The following is a 26914-nucleotide window of genomic DNA, read 5'->3' as shown; positions in this document are numbered from 1 at the left end:
AGGGAAAGCATATTCTGAGGACTGGGAATTCTGGATTAACTTTGCCCAGACTGGAGCTGAAGGGTGTCAATAGTGCCATTTCTGTTGGCATTTCCAACCCCTTTCCCCACAAAAAATTTGAAAATAAATCCATTTTCTCTGGGGTGGTAGAGGGTAAGATGAGGAGAAAGATTACAATTTTAATGTCAGGAAGTTTCAGTCTTATCTGGAAAGCTTTGGTCTTTCCAAAGGGAGGATCATAAAAAAAAAAGTTAGCTAAGGAAGGAACAGTTTTCTAGGCATTTACTGAAAGCTTACACATTGTGCTCATGACTAATTATCTTACATTGATTCAAGACAGTCTAGAGTCATCAGCTGAAGTCACAGCACTCGCAAACAGAAACGCGTTACAAGTCATAGATTGTCAGATGGTCCCTGCAAGCTTGCCGCTATAATCTGAAGTAGTACTAAATCAAGAGAATCATGAACTCAGCACAGGATTGGGTTGGAAAGAAACTCTGGTCTAAAGAGTGACCAAGGGTGCTTACCTCCAAAGCTGAAGGCAATTTCAGGATGGATGCATCCTTGTTTTCTCAGGAGTAAGAATATTTACTTTGAATAAATTTGGGAAGAGAGTAAAATGAACTTATTTCCTCAACTACATCTCTGGCAGATAGATTGTGCAACTAATTATTAACGAGAAAGATGGAACAAAAGTGCCTTAATTTGCTTTCTCTGTGTCTACAGGTTCAACCAAAGGACTCTTGATTCTAAAGCAAAATAAAGAAGTTTGTCAGATGCAAATGCAGGAAAACACACTTTGTCCAATCACATGGTAGATAAGATAGAGATGAAGGAAGCCCATGAGCTTCTTGGTGAACCAGATGAGCAGAAAAACCCATTAGAAAAATATAGTAAAATGTCATTCTATCATACAAAAAGAAAAGCTACTATGCACGCAGAGTTTAGACATTTGATTTTCATAGTATGCACCTAACCAGAAAAAACAAACAGAGCTGGCTACTACATACTTTCAAGCATGTTTACTCAGTAAGAAAAGTCCAATTACGGAAATATTAGTCAATGCAAGAAAAGGCTGAAGGACTTTTAAAAGCAATTACACAGAAAAGACACTATTTCGAAAAAGGCTCAACCAGCATGACAGCAACACTCCAGCTCTGCTATAAGATTTAGTTATGAGAATATTTTGAGGCTAAAGAATAGAAGTCCTCAATAAAACTGTCAAAGACTATTAAGCTAGACCTTATTCAATTCTTACACAAAATAATATCTTAACAGAAAGCTGAACACATTTTTCTCTAAACAATGCATCTCAAAAGTTCACATTACCATATAAAGATTAAAATTCAAAAATCTGAAGAATTAATTTCTTCATTAGAATTAGCATCTATGGCAAACTGCATGGCAGTCATCTCACTGCACAGTAGCATAGTTTGTAATGCTGATGATATGAAGCCCAGCATCCAAAACTCACTTGTGTTACCCACAAATTAGTAAAGACAATAGTTAGTTTTTTTAAAACATCAAAGCTATTCCCTTCTCCGGGCTTCCCAGTGCAACCTGTTATCCATGTCTTAGACTGAAATCTCCTGGATGCAAGGACTATCTTCATTGTGTACCTTGCACAGCACAGAGCATATTGTTGATGTTCAAATAGAGAGAACTGAGAACTTGTTTGCATTTTCAGATAACCCTTTTGAGACAGGAGAGCTCAACCGTATTTGAAAGATGGAAAAAAGGTAAGTATCATGATATACAAACCTCCAGGTAGATATGATTCACTTGCTGTGTCATCTCCATCATCTCCATCTTCATCATCACGGCTCAGCAAATTATTTACAGCAAGATTTACGTCAAGATTTGTCCGCTGGAGTTCTCGTATAATGACACTTCTGGACTTTCCTTGTAAAACAACTTGTGCCTGTAAAATGCAGAACACTTATTTGTCATTCCCAATTCACCAACCACCACTCTGAGTGATTTCTCTCTACAAGAGCAAAATTTCCTGAAGTAACAAAAAGTTGGAGCGTGACTGCTGATTTCTCAAAAAGGCAAGCATGGTGTATGAAGGCCAATGGTCAACATTTTGGTTCACCAGTACATGGAAATCAAGTCTCCAAATGAAAAGCAAGATTTTGATTTTTGTAAGTCCCCAAAAGCCACATGTGATAGTTTGCATACGGTAATGAAGAACGCCAAGGTGAAGAAGCTAATGAACAAAAATAATACAGCTGAAAGATAAACTAGTTTTATGGGAGCAAAGACTGCATTTTCATTCCTTTTCCCCCACATTTCCTTTAAAAAAACCCAACTGCCTTTTCACCTCTCACAATATCACCTTCCGAAGTGATACTGTGAGAGGTGAAAAGTTATATACAGGTGTTATGCATTATTGCTGCTTGATTTCATTCTATATTCCCTGATAAAAAACAGATTAAGATGGAGTTAAGGTTGAAAGTACACAGTAATTTAAATTTTAGAGTATTATCTATTTTACTCTAAAAATCACCATGTGTACTTTCAACCTTAACTCCGTCTTAATGCGGTTTTTATCTGGGAATATAGAAAAAAAAAATGGGAATGTAGTAATTATCACACAACCAAGAGTGCTAAACCCAGGACATTCATAATTAAATGTAAAAAAAAATACAAATGGGTTAAGGTATGGAAGTGTGCAGTTGGGGCACAGGAACAACCTTAACACTGCCCTATAACACCATGTAATAACAGAATGAGGATTAAAACATTTTAAAACTTGTGCTCCCAGATTAGATTCAACCAATTTTTAAAGAAAGATCCCCCTGCCCCCCATTTCTTCCCTTCAGGATGCAAGGGGGACAGCATTAAGGTTGTCTGGGTGCCCTCACTATGCATTCACATATATCTTAACAGGATTAATTTCTTTTAAGTTTAAACTTTGGAAACTCAGGAAAACAAAAGTAAAATGTTTGGTTTGGCGATAATTCATTTCTTATAATATAGCTTTACCCTAAATTATTGATCTGTATGTTCAACCATAATCCTGTTTTAAGACGTTTGTGTCTAGGAATATTTTGGTGGGTCTTTCTTTAATTGAAAATTTTCATATATTAAAAACTAAACAAGAAACCTAAGTGTGCCCATGTGATATTTCTGTGATTTGAAGATAAAAAGTAACCTTAAATCATTACTTTTTTTTTAAATTAACTTTTATGGCCAAAAATAGCCACTATGCTCTGGCTGCTTTATGCCACTCAGGTGCAGCACAAAGCAGCCAGAGCATACTGACTGGTTGAGAGAGTTTACAGGTGCTTTCTTGCATCAGAGTAGTGTAAAGCAGCTAGGGTATACATCTAGTTCCTCCTCCCTTCTGCACCCACTGCATTCCCCTAAGCACATACGTACACTTCTCTCCTTTCCCCTGCATACTCCCACACCCTGCTATCTTCTCTGTTGAATAGATCTGGTACAATAGCTTTTGGAAGGGAATATTTAGGATTAATGGGTTTTGGGTGAATATTTTTCATAACCCAAAAGTTTTTCTGTAAGAAGAGGGTGGTACATAAAGCCTTCTCTTTCAGAGACCCTCAAGAAAAAAAACCCATTGGTTCAAAAGTCAAAATGCTCTCGGGTAAGAGTGTACACCCTATGCTGTCAGGAGGCTTAGAGAACCACCCGAACCACTGAGAACAAAGGGAGATGGTGATCATTATGGCGAGGCCAGGTTCTTCATAGAATTCTCTGTAGCAGATTATTCTTCAGCAGAGTCTGAAGAAACTCAGTTATGAACAGGAAAAAAAAATACCAACCATAAAAAAGTTTTTCAAATGCAGCCTATATACCCAGATTTCAGTGACTTTTAGCTATTTAGGAAGTCTGAGGAGTCTATTATTCTGTTAAAATCATTATGGAGAACAAAAGTGTTGGCCACTGGGTGCTAGATTTCTTAAAGGACACATTTTAAATTTCATTTTTAAACTACTGAATTACTTAACAGATTTACTCGTAAATTCTCAAAAAATTCATTTTATACTCAAAGAGTAAGGAAAGAACATACTGTACTTTTCTGTATACAAAGATGTTTAATCCCTGCTGTAAATGAAAATCTCAACTCACCCTTAACTATGGATCTGAAACTGGTTCCATAATGTTGTTAATCCCTTCCTTTCTGCCAACACTGGCTCTCTCCCGCCTCTGTCTCATTCAAACACATGGGCTGCCATGCCCTCCTGTACAGACTTTTAAAGATTGAATTCTCAACCTGCTGCTTGCTTTTCTCTTTTTTTTTTTTTTAAATAAAGTCTACCCTCCTTTGCTTATGCATCTTTTCCTTTTTCTTTGTTGAATCAGGTCTTGTAAAACTCCCTCAATCACTAATGACAAAAGTGTTTAAGCTTTTATAAAAAAAAATTCTAATGCAAAGGAAGTTTTCCAAATGTGAAATGAATGTAAGTGGATGAAATGCTATCTTCTTAAGTCTGCATGTAGCAGTAAAACTTACAAGAATCAGGTCAATTTCAATCTGTTGCCTACTGCTTTGCTCCTTGAGGAAAGCAAAGAGCATGCTCAGGACAGCCTCCGATGACTATGGGAGAACTATCGAGTACTTACCCAATTGCTCTTAGAATTCCAGTGGGTAAGAATGCCTCAAACTGACTTTCTTCCATCTGTATTGGACACTAAGAGTGTTACAGTTTCTAATGTGGACATGAGAACAGTTACCCAGGGCTTTGTGATCCGTGGGGATTGTGACCAAAGTGTTTCTATTGGACAAACACAACAATCCCAAACAACTCCATCTCCTTTACCCTCCTTAACAGAGACTCATTTGCCTCTACTGTCAATAACCTTGACATCCATCCTTGAACATGAACTCTCCTCCTGCAACATCCCCTCTATCTGCAGATTACCAACTCTATAACATTGTGTATGTATGCCATGCCTCATCTCCACCTCTAAGTTCTAGTCCTTGCCTACAACTCCCTCATGTGCAAACTCTCAGATCCAAAGTCATCACCTCCCCATATCTACCATTCTCATCACACATTCCATTATGAGGAAACTGGCACTAGTGTGTCCTTGAATATCAACTTGATAAATTTAAAAATAAAAAAATTCAGCTAGACAAGGTCAGGTTTTTCAGATATAAGAGGAAATTAAAAGGCGAAGAACAATACCAAATAGTACCCCACCAACTATCAATCTATAAGCAGTTTCCAAATGTTTATCAACACAGGCAAAGTTCTGCCAGGTCACCTACCTGTGAAATGAGTTCCTCTGGAATTACTGATGCTGGAATCACTGGCTGTGGCTGACTACCCAACAGTCCAGATCCTCTATCACGTCCAGTGCGAATAACTCTGGTTTGCCTTCGGGAATCCCGAGCTCCAGCTGATGATCTACCAGACGATCCTCCTCCACTTCCACCAACCCCTGAACTCCAGCGGCTTCTAAGGGATTTACATTTTTATTATTTTAAACAGATCTGTACATTTTCTGAGCTCGTTTAAAAGGGTAAAATGTATTGGATTTTATTCACTGGAATCTTCACATCAGACACCTTGTGGGATACATTTCATTTCTATCAGGCTGAGAAAAGTACAACTGAGGCTGAGCCATGTCACCTCCATGTAAAAGACAGATGAGCTTGTCAGCTTGAATTCTCAGTTGATTTCTCCAGAGCAGTGATCTCTAACACTAATAAAGCATAAACAATGTAAACAGCACTAAAACTGGCCAACTCAGAAGAACTGAAAGTGTAAACTTGGGCTGTATAGAAGAAATTGTAAGAACAAGAATTTGGGGGTAATAAATTTTATTGTTCATGACTCTACACCAGTCATGAATCTTGGAGTTTCTAAAAGCAACAGTAATATCAACAAGAAAGTATTACACCCAACTGTGCATAGCATCATACTGAGAAGTGCACATCAGAGGAGGTTGCCATATTCAGCCAACAGAGCTTCAGAGACTGTCAAGACACTCAGCTGGCTGTCTTACAAATATCTAACAGCTCTTCTGACCTGTTCATCTAGAAGAGGCCACTACTCAAGAGAAACGTGCCTTGAAGCATTCAGTCATTTCCCTGATGCTAAGGCCTTGTCTAAACTACGGGGGTAAGTTGACCTAAGTTATGCAACTCCAGCTACGTCAATAACATAGCTGGAGTCAACATACTTTGGTGTCTACACTGTGCTGGGTCGACGGGAGACACCCTCCCGTCAACTTAGCTTACGCTTCTCGTTCTGGTGGAGTACCAAGTCAATGGGAGAGCAATCTTCACTAGACCCGCTAAATCGATCCCCGGTGCATCCATCACCACACCATCAATCCCCAGTAGACATGCCCTTAGACAAGCTTCTCCAACTACTTCTGTAGTCTATCTGCAGGGGGCAGATGCTACCTGGTCTAAACCTATTCCATTTGGAATAGTTACTAAAGCTTGGTATTAACTCCTGTATATTACTCCCGGGGGAATTCTGTGCCACTGCGCAATGCAGAATTTGCACAGAATTAATGTTCTCCCCAGAATTTCCTTTCTCCTCCACAGAATTGGCATCGCAGAGCTGCTGGCTGCCACTAGGGGCCACTGGAGCCGGCAGAGCTCACCTCCCCAGCTTGCAAATAGAAGCCACTGCTTGTGGGAGGGGGAAGGAGCTGGAGGGTTCCCAGCAGCTGCAGTTCCCAGCACATCCTCAAGGAAGGAAGCAGTGTGAAGAAAATTCCACACAAGCCTGGGGCCCAGAATCAGACAGTTTTACCTTCTGGATCCCTGGGCTCTGGAAGGATAGGGGGTGTGAGTGTCTGGACTTGGGGGTAGGGTGCGCAGCTAGGCTGGAGGGAGGAGGCGGGGGAAGGAAGTGCAAGTGTCTGGGCTCAGGCAGCACTCAGCAACTGGGCTTGGGGAGGGGGGAGGCAGAGAAACAGGAGCTGGGTTGTCGTCAGGATTTCTTTAACTCTACTCCTGGGGGAGGTTTTTGTGTGTCTATTATTACAGACACAGTTGTTCACAGGTACTTTGTAATAAATTACCAAAATAATTGAAGCTGGCATGATTAGATAGTGTTATTTTGACAAATAAAATATGCAGAATTTTAAAATATTGTTCACAGAATTTTTATTTTTTTGGAGCATGATTTCCCCAGGAGTAGTATATGTCACTTCACAAGGGTGAGTAAACAAACAAACATTCTCATTTTACTAGAGCCCTACCAAATTCACGGTCCCTTTTGGTCAATTTTATGGTCATTGGATTTTAAAAATCATAAATTTCATGATATCAGCTATTTTAATCTGAAATTTCAGGGTGTTGTGATTGTAGGGGTCCTGACCCAAAAAGGAGTTTTGGGAGGATTACAAGGTTATGGTGGGGGGGGTTGTGGTATTGCTACCCTTACTTCTGCGCTGCTGCTAGCAGAAGCACTGCCTTCAGAGCTGGGGGGCTGGAGAGCGCGCTGGGATCCCAGCTCTGAAGGCAGAGCCACCGTCAGCAACAATGAAGTAGTAAGGATGGCATGGTTTGGTATTGCCACTCTTCCTTCCTCACTGCTGCCTGCGGGGCACTGCCTTCTGAGCTGGGTGCCTGACCAACAGCCACCTTACTCCAGCCCCCCAGCTCTGAATGCAGTACAGAAGTAAAGGTGGTAATACCGCGATCTCCCTGCAACTCCCTTTTGGGTCAGGACCCCCAGTTTGAGAAACATTGAGCTCTCCTGTAAAATCTGTATAGTACAGGGTTAAAAAAAAAAGTCACAAAAAAGACCAGATTTCATAGTCCACGACACATTTTTCATAACCTTGGATTTGGTAGGGCCCTACATTTTATAGATAGGGTAACTGAGATTAACAGAAGTGACTTGTTCAATGTTAGTGCCAAACAAAGGAACAAAACCAGATCTCCCAATTTCTAGATCCATCCTCAATCCACTTGATCACAGCTACCTTTTACTAATTTAAAGCAGCCACAGAATTCCTTCAGATGGATCTATGCTGGAGTAAACCTAGGTAACTCGCAGCATGCTGAGAATCTGGAAGTCTCTCTAGTTTATCATTAGATAAGACCAGGCTTTGGAGGATAAATCAGCCATCCATTCCTTCAGAAAGAGAGCTTTTCTGACCAATGTAGATGCTGTCATATTGCACACTGAGGCTTAAGGATATCAGATATAGCATCTCTGACAATTTAGTCAACAGTATGAACAGAACTAGTTAGCAAGGACCAGCCTCATCTTTAACAGTTTCAAGAAGAGAAAATACAGAAGACCAAACATCTGATCGATAAAAAGAAATATATATGCTGTCTGAAGCAGCAACTGCTAAAAAGATTCCTAGGAAAGCAGTTCAGACACACACACGGGTGCTGGATTTAAAAAAAGGACTGGTTGTCTAACTACAATTTTATAGCCCCACAGCACGAGCCTGAATCAGTTGACAGAGTCAGCTGTGGGAGTTATATTGAGTGTAGACACATCTATATCTTGTTTTTCACCTCCATCTGTGCAGTCCTATACTCCAGGATACAAGGAATTAGTCTGAATTATAATAGGCATATATTGTCTACATGGTTCAAATAGTCAAGTTATTTCTATCAATGCACAGTTCAAAGAGCATAGTTCTCAAACAGTACACAGTGGACTGCTAATGGTCTAAAGATGGTCTGTCACAATAAAGAAAAAGTACACAATTGAAACACATCATCCCAGAAAATAGGAAGCCTGTTAACAAGGTTCTGTTGGGTATTCCTTTGGCGTAAGCATCAACCATGAATTTCTTGATGGCAGCAAAATTGGAGAGAGAGCAAAAACACAAGTGAACAGAAGCAACCATACAATAACTTGGACAAATAAGAGCAGAGGCTTTGAAGCAGCAAGGAGAGATTTGATACTAATATGTATAAAGTTGTACATTCCAGGAGATAAAAATACAGAGAAGGTGCAATATTTGGGAGGAAAGGGGACTGGACGTAAGTTAGTATTGAATTAGACAAAGTTTATCTTCACCTAATTTCTAGAGGTCCTGTCTATATTGCACTTTCCCCTAGCTAGGAAACCATTTTTAAACAATTGCACAAAACAGTGTTTCTGCAAACACAGTTATTCTGGCTAATGTGGCTGGCTATAACTTTGTTAACTCCAGTTTAAGCAGACATGGGACGTGGATCATGAGAGGATTTCTAGTTTAAGTATTCCATAATTTGAAAAAGCTGGAGAACCAATGTAGTACGGTAGATAATCCCTTTCACTACAGCAGTTAACATTTACTTTTGTTGTGCTGATTTGGCATCCTACAATTAGCCACTTTTGAATTGTTCCAGGGATGGTCTGAAGCTCCTTAGAGTTGTTGTCCTGTTCATACAGCAGCATCAAGTATACTGACTGTGCTCAATTGAGAATATAATATAAAAATTCAATTTAGTGCTCTCTAGATCCCAGCTAGAAGCTGCATGCTTTAAGCTACAGAAGAACTGTTCCAACACCAAGTTTCTACACACTTACAGACCCAGACATTTTTTAGCTTGCCTTAAAAATAAGATTAGGACAAAAGGCTCAGACTCTCTAACTGTGTTCCCTGTAAGCTCCTCGCTTAGGCAGCCGCGCAGGAGAGATTTAAGTGCCGCCCAGCTGATTAGCTGAGTGCACACAGCCGGCAGCATGTGTTCAGGTGCCGCCCCCACCCAGGGATGAAAGTAACTTAAAGGATTTACCGATACTCCAGAGTCTTTAGACTCCGCTGCTGGGAGCCCCAGGCCCTTTAAATTGCCATCTGGGGAAGCCGATCCGCCCAGGTATGGCGCATGGGTTCTTGCCGGTACGCCATACCGGGGCATATCAGCTTACTTTCACCTCTGCCCCCACCCCCGCGTTGCTCCTCCTGCTGGCTGCATAGAGCGGGGGATGGGGGAGGGTGCTGATGTCAGGGTGTCCCCCTTCCCTGCCCATGTACCCCAGCTCCACAGAGCAGAGGAGGGAAGACAACAGGGCTCAGAACAGAGCAGGAGAGCTTTCAGTGAGTGTCTTAAAGAGACCGTGCACGGCTTTCCCCAGCAACCAGCGCGCACGCGCACACACACACACACAGTCTCTTTCACACTCATCTCCCAACACATACTTGTATATTATTGTTGTTGTTGTTGTTGTTGTTACTTCTTGGTACTTCCTGCAATGCACATATATTCTCTGTAATTTTATTCTTTCGAAGTGTGTTTAGTGTTTTGACTGGTCTATGGATTTCATAATTTTTATTTCTCTTACACTTACATTTAATTGTTTGAGTAGTGAGTTCTAAAATGCTTAACCTTTCCTGGCTGGAGTAATTATCCCTATGGTAACTTTTTAAAAATATCCATTATATCTAGGTTTTTTGTTTCTACTGGAGGCGCACATACCTTGATGCATATATTTATTCCGCACATGGATGGAAAAAATTAGAGGGAACATTGCTCTCTACATAAATTTCATAGGATTTCATTTCTTGCATTTTAAATCATACAAAGCACTAGCTAAAGTTAGTTTATTCTTTGACATAAGTAAGGGATATATTCCACTTTGGTCAAAAGCCATTGCCTCTCCTCCATTTAACCATACCACAAAATTTTCCACATATTCAGGGACTATGGTTACAGAATTTCATAATATCCAGTGAAATATTCACTAACAAAATGTGGCAGTGTTCAAAATGTCTTTAAAAAGTCACAGAATGCAAAATCTATTATGATTAAATAGTGGAGACTAAGGTACATGAATATATACACATCTGACTTCAATGGAACATCCATCAATTTGAAATCTAGTCAATTTAAAATAATGAAAACTAATGTAGTATTCCTCCAAATTCCTCTCTCGATTTTTGTGGTTTTGCAATCACTTTTTTTTAATTTATTATTAATTATTATTATTATTAAAAGGAGTTTGTGAGTTCCCCTTACTGTGTGAAAGACCTACATATACATGGTAAACCAACTAAGGTACACAGAAGGGCGAAAATAAAATTATGAACAGAATATTGCCAAATGCACAAAATAAACCACAATTTTTTCCCCTCTGGAATCCCTTTCATTTAAGTATTACTTTAATACTAGTAGTCTAAAAGATTTCCAGCAGAAGTGTGGTGTTTAAATAGACAGTGTTCCCTCTAAAAATTAGTCATGGCCCAAAATTCAAACACCAATACTTTTTAAAGGACAACACAACCAACAATATGAGTTTAGTTTTGGTTCTATGTATTCTGAATTGGTTTTGTCCTGAATACAGGATATCTTCAAATCTTAGGTTCTGAGTGATGAGTTGTGATTTAATAAACAGGGTTTTTTAGTTGTGCCCTAGCTAAACAATTGCTGCATTTAAAACTTCTTTCATACAAATTGTATACAATTTATATGTGTGTATACACACATACCCCAAATATGGTACAAAAAGATTGCAGCCTCAATCCTATCAAAAAAACTTACCCAAGGGTGTTGCCTGCCAGTCTGCCCAGAGTTTCAGAACCAGACAGAAACCATGGGGAGTCACTAGTCCTGCCTGGCCTGGATGTCCTTCCTGCCCCTGAGCCACTGCTCAACTTTGAACTGAAAGTAAAAGATGGTAAATCAGTCACAAAACAATCCCAAATGGGTTAAGAACACCACCTGGAATCCCAGGTCTAAAGTCTCAGGGACTTAGTCTGGTAACATACCAGCTTAAGCAACACCCTTGGGGAATACTCCAAACTAATCTAACTGCAAAACAGTAAGGTGTATACTGAGATACGGAAAGCATGCCTAATAGATATTCATGTCAGCGATCCATTGTTTTCTTCTTACAAAAAACAAACAAACAAAAAAACCCACCTTTTCAATAGAATAACTGCAAACACATATTATTCTAATTACTTTGAAACGAGGTAGCCTCTGAACTTCATGTTTAATTTAAGGTATATGTACAGACTGCAATTGTCAATGTTATTTCTGTAAACCAGAGGCAACAACTTGCTATTTTAGCATTAAAAAGATTGTTTTAAGCCCAGATTTGAGTTATTTTGATAGTAGTCCTATCAAGAGCACTTACCTGGGCTAAAGTTAATGAAAGTCCTTCCAGTCGGGACCACTGTCAGAGTAGGTTCAATACGGGGCTTAAACACACAAGTCTGTTCCTTTCAGAAAGTTTTTTTTTATTATTATGTTAAAGAGATTCTGTAGGACTTTTATCATCATTTTGATACTAGGTATAGCATTTCTTTCAACACAAAAATACAACTATCAAGCTAGAACTGAACTGTTTGGCTACATCATCACAACCATTGTAGCACACCTAAAGATTTCCTACATGGTACTAGCATTCATTTTAAATTTTGAGGATAGATTTCAAAGACAAATATATAAGAAAATCCAGATTTATCCATTTCAAATATCTGATGAGTACAAAAAAAAAGTATTTCTTACCCATCATTATTGTCAGGTTTACCCAATTCCAGTCTGTCTGGCTGAACTGAAAAGCCAATCCTGCAGACTCTACCGTCCTATTTTTAAAATAAGAAAAACGTGTCCAAAATTGAAATGCAAGGCAGAATTAGAGAAAAATCAAGTCTTCAGTTGCTTAATTAATTCAGTTGCATTAATTTAATGTTAAAAAGGATTATGTTTAACCGTATGGTTTCAAATTTGTTATGAGAACAGATCTGAGTAATTTACCTCAAGAAGAAATGCAGCATGATTTGGTCCCACCACACACTGTTTAATAGTAGCCTGTTCCAATACATTCAAAGGGGGGTGGCTGAAAAAAATAAGAAGTGAGCATGTATAACATTTTAAAAAACTTTTGAACTCTGAACAAAAATTAAGTGCTATATGGAAGATGCAATGATGGTTACTGATATAAAACATTTAAAATGACTAAAAATGTACATTCGTTGAAGCAACTATGATGTATTTTCAGTCATTACGCATGGAAAAGGCAAAACAAAACCTTAAAAGGTGATAAAGGAATATTGTATAATTTTATTTCAGTCAGCAATAAGAAGTGGAGTCTATACTCCAAATTAAATTCAGTTTATGAGGTTGATGCTTACTAATAAATAATCAACAGCTAGAACTTCCTACCTAGACAAAAGTTACCTTTTCAGAAATATATATAAAAAAGTAAACATTAGTAGTAGAAATGTATATCTACAATGTAAACTTTTGCTTGTCAGTCAGAAAAATTGTTTTGCTGAATGGTTTTACAGCAACGGCTAATATGTCTTACCTATTTAAATTGTATTTGTTCAGCTTCTCTGAAACTTCCCTTAACCTGCAAAAAAAAAAAAAGTGCATGCTATATATATATATATATATGAAAGATATCCTGTATTATATGCAAAGTTCACTTAAGCAGCATATTTGTTTTGTGACATGATTTATTCTGCTCAACCTCTTACCACAGCAGCATAACTCTACTTGCAAACACATGGACTGCCACTTAATAATGAAGTTACATTTCAGAACACAAGTGATAAGACAAATAGTGCAATTCAGTGTTGGACACAACATCAGTAGACAACAAAGTTATATTATAGCAACGACTCACTACTAGGTAGTGATGAAACCCAGTACAAACACTGCAAGATGCCAGGACACTGCACTACAATTTTGTGGGGACCAGCCTCAATTCAACAATCTACTTTAGGATTTTATGCTGCCACCCATTACCACAGAATCCAAGTACATCTTTTTGCTCCCATTTCTCACTCATTTTTGGTTGTTTGAAAGAAAAGGGCATACATTATTCCTGTCTTGTCACCATACCCTTCCTAGCCAATACATATGAAGTAACACAGGCAAACAATGATTAAGGCTGCGATTTAGTCATGGAATCCGTGACTTCCAAAGATCTCCGTGAGTTCAGCTCTCCCCCAGGGGGCGACTACCACCACTCCTGGCTGTCAGTGGAGGGGGACGATGGAGCTCCAAGGCCCCATGGGTGGTGGGGGTCCCTGGAGCCTGCACCCAGCTGCCCAGGCTCCCCATTTTGTCATGGATATTTTTAGTAAAAGTCAGGGACAGGTCATGGGCTTCCCCGACTTTTACTAAAAATATCAGTGTGGAACCATGGAAGATTTTAAACCAACACATGATTCTCAAATAAAAAAAGTGAGGGGAGGGGGAAAAGCTCAAATATAAACATTGTCAAATAAAGAGATAAACGATAAATGCAACTTGATGTAGGAGATCAAAATAGGTAGACAATTCAGAGAAATCAGAAATATTTATTATTCAATAGTGCCAAAGATATGGATCCAGCTCCAAAAAGCTTAAAGTCTAACATTTACACAAACATCTCTGAGATGCTCTTTATGACACCTAATTGATTGAAAGATCTGCGCTTGAACAGAACCCACAAGAGCATGTATCCAAGGCCAAGGGCTGCTCCACAGATGGGACAGAGTCCTCAGGGACCATGCAGTAACTTCCATTCCCCCTCCCCATCTCTGAACAAAGTTTGTTTCTAGGCAGTGAAGCACTCTCAGATTGAAGATGCTTACAGTGCAATTTAGCCAACAGATAAGCAGGAGTTCAGAGAGTGCTTGCTCTAATTCTCTCTCCTCAATGATCACGGTGCCTAATCTTCAGAATAAGAAGATTCAAAGACTTAGGATCTACACACTTTGGTTCCAAATGTCTCCCAGATTTAAAGGTAATATTTTAAATTTTGTTGGGAACCAAAGCCACGGGAACTCTTACCCTATCAACACTGTACAAATGCTGCCTGGATAAGGAAAAACTAAATGCATGGAACAGTCTTTATGGAGAAAGGGGGTAAGTCTGGTACAGAGAGCATCTTCTCTGTAAGCAATAGTCTCCCAAGCATTTCAGAGCACAGGAACACTTGAACACCTACACTGCAATGGGAGGTGTGATTGCAGCACATGTAGACATAGCTAAGTGAGCTGCAACATGCTCTATGGCCCTCACCCCCAACAGGCACCTTGGATTCATGATCCGCAGTCTCTTCACCAGGATCTTATTGGGCCCTGAGGAAGCAGCATTATGGCTATCCTCCCCCATCTGGATATAGGACATTTAAAGTCTCTTTACACCACACTCCAGATCTTTTATGCAGCATAAAGGAAATGAAGCAGAGGTGAAGATCTCTCCCTCAATGTTTAATTACAATCCATAAATGGGCGAGGTATAAATCAGGTATAAATCAGGACATGCTCACTTGTATTAGTAGGATTAGCAAAAAGATCAAAGGTACAGTATGACCTTTATGTAATTAAACATTTAACTATTATAGGAGAGCTAGTAGTCCCTCCTATAGTTAAGTTTGCCTAAAATTTTCATTATAAGACTCTCTTTTCAGTTGCTTATAACTCTGCCAAACGTAAAATGTTCAAGTTGCAATTCTCCATGCCAGGTGTTTGCCTAAAAAAAGTTTCATTTTTATTTACTTAATCATTTTTTAAAGTTTCAACTAGAACTGTTCAGATGTTTCCAAGCAACAAGATTAAGAAAAAATGTTTTTAAACCCATGTTACAATTCTTGCAACTCTTTTGTTGAGAAGCTCTAGCGCACACATGCTTTGGAGACAATGTAGAGGGGGGACGATGCCTTTCATGCTCTCTGGTGTGGGGGATGTGCCTTGTGTCACCCCTATGAAAATTCACTCAAATTTGACCAAGTTATGAACCTTCAACAAATGACAATTCACACATCCTCAGTGGCTTGTTAAAGTTTGACAGTGGTATACAATCACCAACCACCTGACCAGAATGGTGATGGTAAGATTAGCAGGGCTGTAAAAATAGAAAACTGAATAATAATTGGGGATTTCAACTATCCCCATATTAACATATCACCTCAGGACAGGATGCAGAAATAAAGTTTCTTGACACCACAAATAACTGCTTCTTGGAGCAGCTAGGTCCTGGAACCCACAAAAGGAGAGGCAATTCTTGATTTAGTCCTAAATGGAGCACAGGATCTGGTACAAGAGGTGAATATAGCTGAACTTCTTGGTAAGAGCAACCATAATATAATTAAATGTAACATGCTTGTGGGGAGGAAAACACACCAAAGAAGCCCACTACAGTAGCATTTAACTTCAGAAAGGAGAGCCACACTAAAATGAGGATGCCAGTTAAACAGAAATTAAAAAGGTACAGTCACAAGAGTGAAATGCCCACAAGCTGCACGGAAACTTTTTAAATACATCATAATAGAGGCTCAGTTTAAATGTATTCCCCAAATTAAAAAAACATACTAAGAACCAAAAAAGTGCCACCATGGCTAAACAAAGTAAAAGAAATGGTTAGAGGCAAAAAGGCATCCTTTAAAAACTGGAAGTTAAATCCTACTAAGGAAAACAGAAAGAAGCATATATTCTGGCAAGTCAAGTGTAAAAGTATAATTAGGCAGGCCAAAAAGGAATTTGAAGAGCAACAAGCCAAAGACTCAAAATCTAACAGCAAAAAAATGTTTAAATACATAAGAAACAGGAAGCCTGCCAAACAATCAGTGGGGCCACTGGAAGATTGAGGTACTTAATGGAGCACTCGAAGACATGGCCATTGTGGAGAAGCTAAATGAATTCTTTCCATAAAGTGTTCACTGAAAAGGATATGAGCAATTCTTTTTAGGTGACAAATCTGAGGAATTGTCCTTGATTGAGGTGTCAGTAGACAAGGTTTTGGAATAAATTGATAAATTAAACAGCAATAAGTCACAAGGACCAGATGGTATTCACCCAAAAGTTCTGAAGGAACTCAGATATGAAACTGTAAACTACTTACTAACTGTGCTACGTAAGCTATCACTTAAATCATCTTCTGTACTAGATGACTGGAGGATACCTAGTGAGACAGATTCTTTTAAAAAGGCTCCAGAGGTGATCCTGGCAATTACAGATCGGAATGCCTAACTTCAGTACCAGGAAAATTGGTTGAAACTATAGTAAAGAACAGAATTATCAGACACACAGATGAACATGATTTGTTGGGCAAGAGTCAACGTTGCCTTTGTAAAGAGATATCATGCCTCACCAATCCATTAGAATTCTTTGAGGGAGTCAAACACACACATGGACAAGGGTGATCCAGTGGACATAGTGTACCTGGACTTTCAGACAGCCTTTGCCCTGGTCTTCACTACGAGTTTAGGTCGAATTTAGCAGCATTAGATCGATTTAACCCTGCATCTGTCCACACAATGAAGCCATTTTTGTCACCTTAATGGGTTCTTAAAATTGATTTATGTACTCCTCCCCGATGAGGGGATTAGCGATGAAATTGACATCGCGGGGTCGAATTTGGGTTCATGTGGATGCAATTCAACGGTATTGGCCTCCGGGAGCTATCCCAGACTGCTCCATTGTGACCGCTTTGGACAGCACTCTGAACTCGGATGCACTGGCCAGGTAGACAGGAAAAGTCCTGCAAACTTTTGAATTTCATTTCCTGTTTGGCCAGTGTGGCAAGCTGATCAGCACAGGTGACCGTGCAGATCTCATCAGCAGGGGTGACCATGGAGTCCCAGAATCGCAAAAGAGCTCCACCATGGACCGACTGGGAGGTACTGGATCTGATCGCTGTATGGGGAGATGAATCCGTGCTATCAGAACTCCATTCCAAAAGACGAAATGCCAAAATATTTGAAAAAAAATCTCCAAGGGCATGAAGGACAGAAGCTATCACAGGGACCTGCAGCAGTGCAACATGAAACTTAACGAGCTTAGGCAAGCCTACCAAAAAACTCAAGAGGCAAATGCCCGCTCAGGGTCAGAGCCCCAGACATGCCGCTTCTATGATGAGCTGCATGCAATTCTAGGGGGTGCCTACCACTGCCTCACCCCTGTACGTGGACTCCGGCAAGGGGGGAGTCTCACGCAACAGGGATGAGGATTTTGGGAACGAGGAAGATGATGAGGAGGGGGAGGTTGAAAATAGCGCACACCAGGCAAGTGGAGAAACCGTTCTCCCCGACAGCCAGGAACTGTTTATCACCCTGGATCCAATACCCTCCCAACCTGGGCTCCTGGACCTTGAAGGTGGAGAAGGCAGCTCTGGTGAGTGTACCTTTGTAAATATAATACACGGTTTAAAAGCAAGCATGTTTAATGATTACTTTGCCCTGAAGACTTGGGATGCATTCACGGCCAGTACAGCTACTGGAAAAATCTGTTAACGTGTCTGGGGATGGGGCGGAAATCCTCCAGGGACATCTCAATGAAGCTGTCCTGGAGGTACTCCCAAAGCCTTTGCAAAAGGTTTCTGGGGAGGGCAGCCTTATTGTGTCCTCCATAGTAGGACACTTTACCACGGCAGGCCAGTAGCACATAGTCTGGAATCATTGCATAAGAAAGCATAGCAGCGTGTGGTCGGGGGTGTTTGCTGGCATTCAAGTAACATCCGTTCTTTATCTCTCTGTGTTATCCTCTGGAGAGTGGTATCATTCATGGTCACCTGGTTGAAATAGGGGAATTTTATTCAGGGGACATTCAGAGGTGGCCGTTCCTGCTGGGCTGTTTGCCTGTGGCTGAAAAAAAAAAATCATCCCCACTGTTAGCCATGCGGTGGGGGGAGGAGTAGAACTATCATCCCAGAGAATTGGGGGGGGGGGGCGGGAAGGGGGGGGAAGGTTAGTTGGGTTTGTGCTGCACATTAACCTGAAAACATTAGCCCCTCCTTTTAAACGGCCAATGTGTCTTTTTCAATTTTAATCTCCTTTTTTCCTCCCGCAGCTGCAAATGTTTCAATGCTGTGACTAGCATCTCCGTCGAAGAGGCTAGCGCAGATAAGGTGAAAAAACCGCACTCGCGATGAAATGTTCTCTGAGCTCATGCAGTCCACCCAAACTGAAAGAGCCCAGTAGAATGCGTGGAGGCAGACAATGTCAGAGTCCAGGAAAGCACAAAATGAACGCAATGACAGGAGGGATGCGCAAGAGGATAGATGGCTGGAGCAACAGAAGAAGTGGCAGCAGCATGAGGAAAGGAGGTAGGATGCAATGCTGAGGCTATTGGAGGATCGAACTAATATGCTCTGGCGTATGGTTGCGGTGCAGGAAAGGCACAGACCGCCACTGCAGCCCCTATGTAATCAACCACTCTCCTCCCCAAGTTCCATAGCCTCCTCACCCAGATGCCCAAGAACGCGAGGAGGGGGGGGCGCTCCAGGTACCCAACCGCTCCACCCCAGAGGACCGTCCAAGCAACAGAAGGCTGGCATTCAATAAGTTTTGAAGTGCAGTGTGGCCTTGTCCTCCTCTCCTCTCCCACCCCACCTAGTGCTTCCCTCCTTCCCCACCCCTCCCAGGCTACCTTGGCAGTTATCCCCCTATTTGTGTGATGAATTAACAAACAATGCATGAATTTGAAACAATGACTTTATTGCCTCTGCAAGCAGTGATGGAAGGGGGGACGGGAGAGCGGTTGGCTTACAGGGAAGTAGAGTGAACCAAGGGGGCGGGTTTTCATCAAGGAGAAACAAACAGAACTGTCACACTGTAGCCTGGTCAGCCATGAAACTGGTTTTCAAAGCTTCTCTGATGTGCACCACACCCTCCTGTGCTCTTCTAACCGCCCTGGTGTCTGGCTGCGCGTAATCAGCGGCCAGGTGATTTGCCTCAACTTCCCACCCTGCCATAAACGTCTCCCCCTTACTTTCTCAGATACTGTGGAGCACACAGCAAGCCGTAACAACAATGGGAATATTGGTTTCACTGAGGTCTAACCGAGTCAGTAAACTGCGCCAGCGCGCCTTTAAACATCCAAATGCACATTCTACCACCATTCTGCACTGGCTCAGCCTGTAGCTGAACAGCTCCTGACTACTGTCCAGGCTGCCTGTGTACGGCTTCATGAGCCATGGCATTAAGGGGTAGGCTGGGTCCCCAAGGATAACTATAGGCATTTCAACATCCCCAACAGTTATTTTCTGGTCTGGAAAGTAAGTCCCTTGCTGCAGCTGTTCATACAGACCAGAGTTCCGGACGATTTGAGCGTCATGTACCTTTCCCGGCATCCCACGTTGATGTTGGTGAAATGTCCCTTGTGATCCACCAGTGTTTGCAGCACCATTGAAAAGTACCCCTTCCGGTTTATGTACTTGCTGCCTCGGTGGTCCGGTCCCAAGATAGGGATATGTGTTTCGTCTATCGCCCCACCACAGTTAGGGAATCCCATTGCAGCAAAGCCATCCACTATGACCTGCACATTTCCCAGAGTCACTACCCTGGATAGCAGCAGCTCAGTGACTGCGTTAGCTACTTCGATCACAGCAGCCCCCACAGTAGATCTGTCCACTCCAAATTGATTCCCGACTGACCGGTAGCTGTCTGGCATTGCAAGCTTCCACAGGGCTTACGCCACTTGCTTGTGAACTGTGAGGGCTGCTCTCATCTTGGTATTCTTGCACTTCAGGGCAGGGAAAAGCAAGTCACAAAGTTCTATGAAAGTGCCCTTACGCATGCGAAAGTTTTGGAGCCACTGGGAATCGTCCCAGACCTGCAACACTATGCGGTCCCACCACGCTGTGCTTGTTTCAGGGGCCCAGAATCGGTGTTCCATGGCATGAACCTGCCCCATTGCCACCAGGATGGCCAAAATGCCGGGGCCCATGCTTTGAGAGAAGTCTGTGTCCATGACCTCATCATTCTCGACACCACGCTGCCATCGCCTCCTCGCCTGCTTTTGCAGGTTATGGTTTGCATACACTGCATGATCATGCGCAAAGTGTTTACAATGCTTATAACTGCCGCAGTGATCTGAGCGGGCTCCATGCTTGCCGTGGTATGGCGTCTGCAGGAGAGCAGAGTGGCAGCAGAAGCGGTGATTGAATGATGATGGTTTGCAGACCTACCGCACTGTCTGCTGCCAGGACACAACAGCTGAGTGGGCTGCATGCTTGCCGTGTTATGGCAAGACAAGAGCAGACGAGCAGAGCTGCAGCGGAAGCAGCCCTGCGAGACCATCAGGAGAGCAGAGTGGCAGCGGAAGTGGTGGCTGATGACCTGCAAGGTGGATTCATGGGAGCAGGAGAGTAGAGTTGCAGCGGAAGCAGGAGCCCATGAGAGACAACATGGAGAAATTCGCTACCGAGACAAGAGCAGGAGAGCAGAGTGGCAGCGGAAGCAGCGATTCAATGACGATGATTAGCAGTCCTACTGCACCGTCTGCTGAAAGAAATATGGCGCCCGCACAGAAAAAAGGCGCAAAACGATTGTCTGCCATTGCTTTCACAGAGGGAGGGGCAACTGACAAGTACCCAAAACTACCCGCGACAATGTTTTTGCTCCATCAAGCATTGGGAGCTTAACCTAGAATTCCGATGGGTGGCGGAGACTGCAGGAACTGTGGGATAACTACCCACACTGCAATGCTCCGAAAGTCGACGCTAGCCTCGGTACTGTGGACGCACTCTGCCGACTTAATGCGCTTAGTTGGGGGGGGGGGGGGGGGGACACAATCGACTGTATAAAATCTCTTTCTAAAAACTGACTTCTATAAATTTGACCTAATTTCATAGTGTAGATATACCCTTTGACAAGGTCCCTTACCAAAAGGTCTTCAGCAAACTAAGAAGTCTTGGGATAAGAGGGAAGGCCCTCCCATGGATTGGTAACTGTTTAAAAAGACAGAAAACAAAGGGTAGGAATAAATGGTCAGTTTTCAGAAAGGAGAAAGGTAAATAGTGGTTTCCCCCAAGGATCTGCACTGTGACCAGTGCTATTCAACATTCATAAATGATCTGGAAAAAGGGGTAAACAGGTGGCAAAATCTGCAGGTGATACAAAATTACTCCAGCTAGTTAAGTCCAAAGCAGACTGTGAAGAGTCACAAAGGGACCTCACAAAACTAGGTGACTGGGCAACAAAATGGTAGATGAAATTCAATGTTGGTAAATGCAAAGTACTGCACATTGGAAATCATAATCCCAACTATACATACAAAATGATGGGGTCTAATTTAGCTGTTACCACTCAAGAAAGAGATCTTGGAGTCATTGTGGATAGTTACCTGAAATCATTGGCTCAATGTGCAGCAGAAGTCAAATAAGCCAACAGAAAGTTAGGAAGCATTAATTAAGGGATAGATTTAAAAAAAAAACAAAAAAAACAAAACAAACAAACCATTATTCCACTATGTAAATGGGATGCCCACACTACTATACAACATGCCCAATACTACATGAAATTCCGGTCACCCCACCACAAAAACAATATACTAGAATTAGAAAAGGTACAAAGAAGAGCAACAAAAATGATCAAAGATATGGAACAGTTTCCATATGAGGAGAGATGGAAAAAATAGACTGTTCAGCTGGGAATAGAGATGACAAAGAGGGGATATGATAGAGTCTACGAAATTATGAGTGGTGGGGAGAAAGTGAATAAGGAAGTGTTATTTACTCCTTCACATAAAACAAGAACCAGGAATCACTCAATGAAATTAATAGGCAGAAGGTTTAAAACAAACAAAAGGAAGAACTTCTTCACACAACACACAGTCAACCTGTAAAACTCATTGCCAGGGGATGTTGTGAAGACCAAAAGTATAAGTGGGTTCAAAAAAGAATGAGGTAAGTTTCTGGAAGTTAGGTCCATCAATGACTATTAGCCAAGATGGTCAAGGATGCAACTCTATGCCCTGGGTGTCCCTAGCCTCTAATTGCCAGAAGCTAAAAGTGTGGATGTCCAGGGATGGATCATTCTATGATTGCCTGCATTGTTCAATCCCTCTCAAGCAACTGGCATTGACCACTGTTGAAAGACAAGAAACTGGGCTAGATGAATCATGGCCATGCTTATGTTCTTATGAAAATTCTGAGGAGTCCATCTGCGCTAAGTGTGCTCCAATCCAGCAGGGACTGCAGGGACAAAGCAGGACATTCCCTACAATTGCTATTCTAGGCTGCTGTGGTTTCAGAAAATGGTACTGAGAGAGCAGGAAGACTGTTTCTCTTGTGTTCCAATTTCTAGCATCCAAGCAGAATGGAAGAAAAGGAGAAACAGTCTGACTGGAATGCAGAGAGGTGAGGAATTTGGAAGGTGGTGGAAGGAGAGTGTATAGAATCTATTGGGTGGAGAAGAGCAAAGCAGGAAAGGAGGCGGGTAAAGAGGTTGTACAGATGCAGAGGGGAGGGTGTCGGGACACAAAAAAGGGTGCAAAAAGGAACAGGAGATCGGAGCAAGAGACAGGATGGATTGGTTGGCTAGAAGCAGGGAGGACACATAGCCAAGAGGTAGATAGGTTGCACAGAAGAGGCAGACAGGCTGTGGGCACATGGGTCTATAAATACTACAAAACAGTCACCTCTGGAACCTGGAATTGAATCAATTCTTACCAAGTCTCAACATTCCTCTGACGTCAGCAAACAGCTGTGATACCCACCAGCAAAGTACATGCCTCTATCCCCCTCTAGTAGCAGTCCACATGGCCTCTACCACTACCACTTACACCATATGATCAAGACGAGATAGAGGACTGTACTGGGGATCTTAAGATCCCAAACCTGCTGATGACCTAGGATCACTATTGTTCCATATGACGGCGTTTTTTAAAAAATGTTTACATATTTAAAAACCTAACATTAAAAGAATGTTAAGATTGCTAAGCCAATTGTTTGAAAGTTAGGAAATCCCAAAATTAAGGTTGCCCGTGTAACCTTAATTCAACCTCCTTGTGCATAGGTATCATGATATATATAGCCTTTAAGCATATGATCACATACTTATTTTCCCCAGGACCCCTGCCTCGGTTAGTGCACAGTATGGACAACACTTTGGGAATGAATCACAGTTGTGTAGTGAATGACACTGTTTCTGTAGGACCCCCTGCCTCACTTGTTGCAGAAGTTTGAAGGTGGGTAGCGAATGAGGCAAGAGACAGCAGGAGGAAATAGGACTGCCTCACTGTTAAGGAATTTGAACATCACACTGTAGAACTGGATTCTAACCCTGCCCCCGCTACAGAGTTCCTATGTGACTCTGGCCAAGTCACTCACACTTAACCCAAACTTTTCATGGGGGATCACTAACTGTGCACTCCTCATTTTCTAGAAGCCCAACATGAGACACCTGGGGCCAGATTTGCAGAAGTGCTGAGCACTCACAGTTGCAACTTAGGTCAACAGGAGCTGTGCTTTGAACATATAAAATACTAAGTACTCTGAAAAAAACCTGAAGTGTCATTACTGGGCTTTAATCTGAATGAATATCAATTTACGGGAGGGGGAAGCAGCTCACACCTTTAAGTCATGGCTTCAAGCTAGCCGCAGAATTAGGCCAACATCAAAGCATCACTTGTACTTAGTTCACATTTGGAAGGTTCTCTCTGTAGATAGTAGGGATAGAGACTTGGGGGGGGGGGGTGGTAAATGAAAGCTTAGATGATAGAGAATAGGAATGTCATGTAGGCCAATAAATATATTATGTGGGTTGTATGTTTGATACCCCTGCTCAAAGAGAACAATCCAGGAAGAGGGCTTATGAAAGTGACAGCACCTTGAACTAAATTCATCCTTGGTTCAACCCACACTGAAGTCAAAAACACAAGGCATAAAGTTGGTCCCTGAACATAATGGAGACTTTTAGAACTGCACAGGTACTTATGTGGTATATTTGACAGACTATTTAACTTTCTGACTCCACCTTTTCTTTAGCACACAGCACAGAAATTATTTCCCAAAAGGGAAAATAGATAAGATTAATCACTTAGATCAATATCCGAATATACTACACTAAATAAAACAATCTTTAAAGATCTATAGTCAATATAAAACCTTATTCCATCAGATGGCATCCCTTCCTTCACAGTAGTCAGTGAGCCTCAGTAGTAGAGTGCTGTTAGTAACAAGAACACAGTGGCAACTGGTTTAGGGAAAAGCAGGCTTTTCAAGATCTCCTCCAATAGTGTACACATGCAGTTTTCAATTATGAGTGTGCTACAGTGCCACAGGGAAACAAGATACTGGTTCAGGGAAGGACCAGATTTTCAAGTCTCCCCCCACTTTCTGGAGGTGACATGGGTGCAAAGAATTGAATAAGTTACTGAGGACTACAGCTATCCCCAGCAGTCTGAATGTCAAGTGGTGTACTTGTGACATATGAAGCCTGGTGGCCTGGAGCTAAATGTGTGAGAGAAACCTCAGAAGCCAGGAGCCACCCTCAGATACACTTTGAAGTTCCAGTAATAGGGAATTATGTATCATATCCAATTTTTTCACATCCACACCTAAGTCTTTGGTAGGCGAGGGCATGTTTATGGATTATTTCAACATAATTCCAAAATGTACTAAAACCCATATCTTGTGAAACTTACAAACTACTTTAGGACATGATGCAATAAGGAGGGTAACAAAACACCTTGATGAAAGGTATGAGCAAGAACAGACAAAAGTAACATCAGTAAGGCAATGTGGATACTCAGCAAAGCCTAGTGCATAGCATAGGGTATATGCTAACGGAGAGGTTTCTCCCCTTCCCCCATAAATTAGCAAATGATTTGTTCAGCTACTTTCCTCTAGCCTAGAGCATAAGTGTGTATCCATAGAATATCAGGGTTGGAAGGGACCTCAGGAGGTCATCTAGTCCAACCCCCTGCTCAAAGCAGGACCAATCCCCAATTAAATCATCCCAGCCAGGGCTTTGTCAAGCCTGACCTTAAAAACTTTTAAGGAAGGAGATTCTACCACCTCCCTAGGTAACGCATTCCAGTGTTTCACCACCCTCCTAGTGAAAAAGTTTTTCCTACTATCCAACCTAAACCTCCCCCACTGCAACTTGGGTTTTTAAACAGCGAGAGGGCAGTGGATTTGCAGATCACATTCTTCAAGCTAGAAGATGATCTTGAGAGTCCTGGTCCTGCAAGCATGGTGGTCCTGACACATTTGGTTGGCTTTTCACAGGCACTCTATAACAAGGTGGTCTTCCCCTTTAGGGGCTGGGGAGCCTGAGGTAAGCCTGTAGTTCTGAGTTCTGAGGCACAGTTCTTTTAGAATAGATGATTGGGCCTGGCAGAGAGGGATCATCAGACCAAGCTAGGAATGGGTCAGGTGACTGCCTGATGAGCATCTGATTCCTATAAAGGCTGAAAGAGCTCACTCTCAGGGCTTGTCTACACTACCCGCCGGATCGGCTGGCAGCAATGGATCCAGCGGTGGGTCGATTTATCATGTCTAGTATAGACGTGATAAATCAACCGCTGAGCGCTCTCCCGTCAATCTGGTACTCCAACAGAATGAGAAGCACAAGCGGAGTCGACGGGAGAATCTCAGCTGTCAACTTACCACAGTGAAGACACCACGGTAAGTAGATCTAAGTACATCGACTTCAGCTACTCTATTCACGTAGCTGAAGCTGCGTATTTTAGATTGACCCGGCGTGGTAGCGTAGACAAGCCCAGACAAGGGGGACCCACAGAAAGCAGGCTAGTTCCAGGGGCAGGCCCTGGAGAAGGTGAACTGCCATGCAGATGCTCTATAGGAGAACTCAGAAAGTGCCGCCAGGAGTAGCGAAGCTCTGGAAAGAAAGCCCCTGGGTCAGGGGAAAGGCAGCTGTTGGATTTATGCTGAACTGTTTTACTTTTGGTGTTTGCTAAAGATTGTCAGTGCAATGAATAAATGGTGCCTAAAGAAAGGGACTGACCAGACCCTGGGCATGGCATTTAATCATTCCAAGGCTAGGGAGACAGAACAGCAGCCTATACACACTCACAATCATTAAATGGGAGACATCACATCCTCTTCTGGATCAGATATATAGGTCAATACACAACCATAATCCAGTCCAACAATATTATCTTAAAAGGTACATTCTGAAATAGTATAGGACGAAAAGTCAGTTCTACTTTTCGGATGAGCAAAATCCTCCAAATCCAAAATTAACCACCTCAGCTCCACTTTCTCAACACCAAAAGCAGGTACAAAAGCCTCTAGTCTTCCTAACTTACAAATACAATAATACAATTGTGAATACAAAACACA

The 26914-nt window shown here is 41.9% G+C and overlaps 1 protein-coding gene across 1 annotated transcript in view; it reads right to left on the bottom strand.

The window, feature by feature from the left end:
* Positions 1–26914, bottom strand: part of UBR5 (ubiquitin protein ligase E3 component n-recognin 5) — a 138397-nt gene that overhangs the window by 97686 nt on the left and 13797 nt on the right. Inside the window, exons 2-7 of the mRNA XM_074944009.1 lie at positions 13200–13244; positions 12647–12728; positions 12398–12474; positions 11426–11545; positions 5240–5429; positions 1762–1921 (exon numbers count right to left, since the gene is read on the bottom strand). Of these exons, the coding sequence (XP_074800110.1) occupies positions 1762–1921; positions 5240–5429; positions 11426–11545; positions 12398–12474; positions 12647–12728; positions 13200–13244 (674 nt within the window). The remainder of the gene's footprint in view (positions 1–1761; positions 1922–5239; positions 5430–11425; positions 11546–12397; positions 12475–12646; positions 12729–13199; positions 13245–26914) is intronic.

The sequence above is a fragment of the Natator depressus genome, chromosome 2 (assembly GCF_965152275.1).
Source record: "Natator depressus isolate rNatDep1 chromosome 2, rNatDep2.hap1, whole genome shotgun sequence".
Lineage (NCBI taxonomy): Eukaryota > Metazoa > Chordata > Testudines > Cheloniidae > Natator > Natator depressus.
The sequence above is the reverse complement of the archived record's forward strand: the minus strand, read 5'-3'. Positions and strand labels throughout refer to the sequence as shown.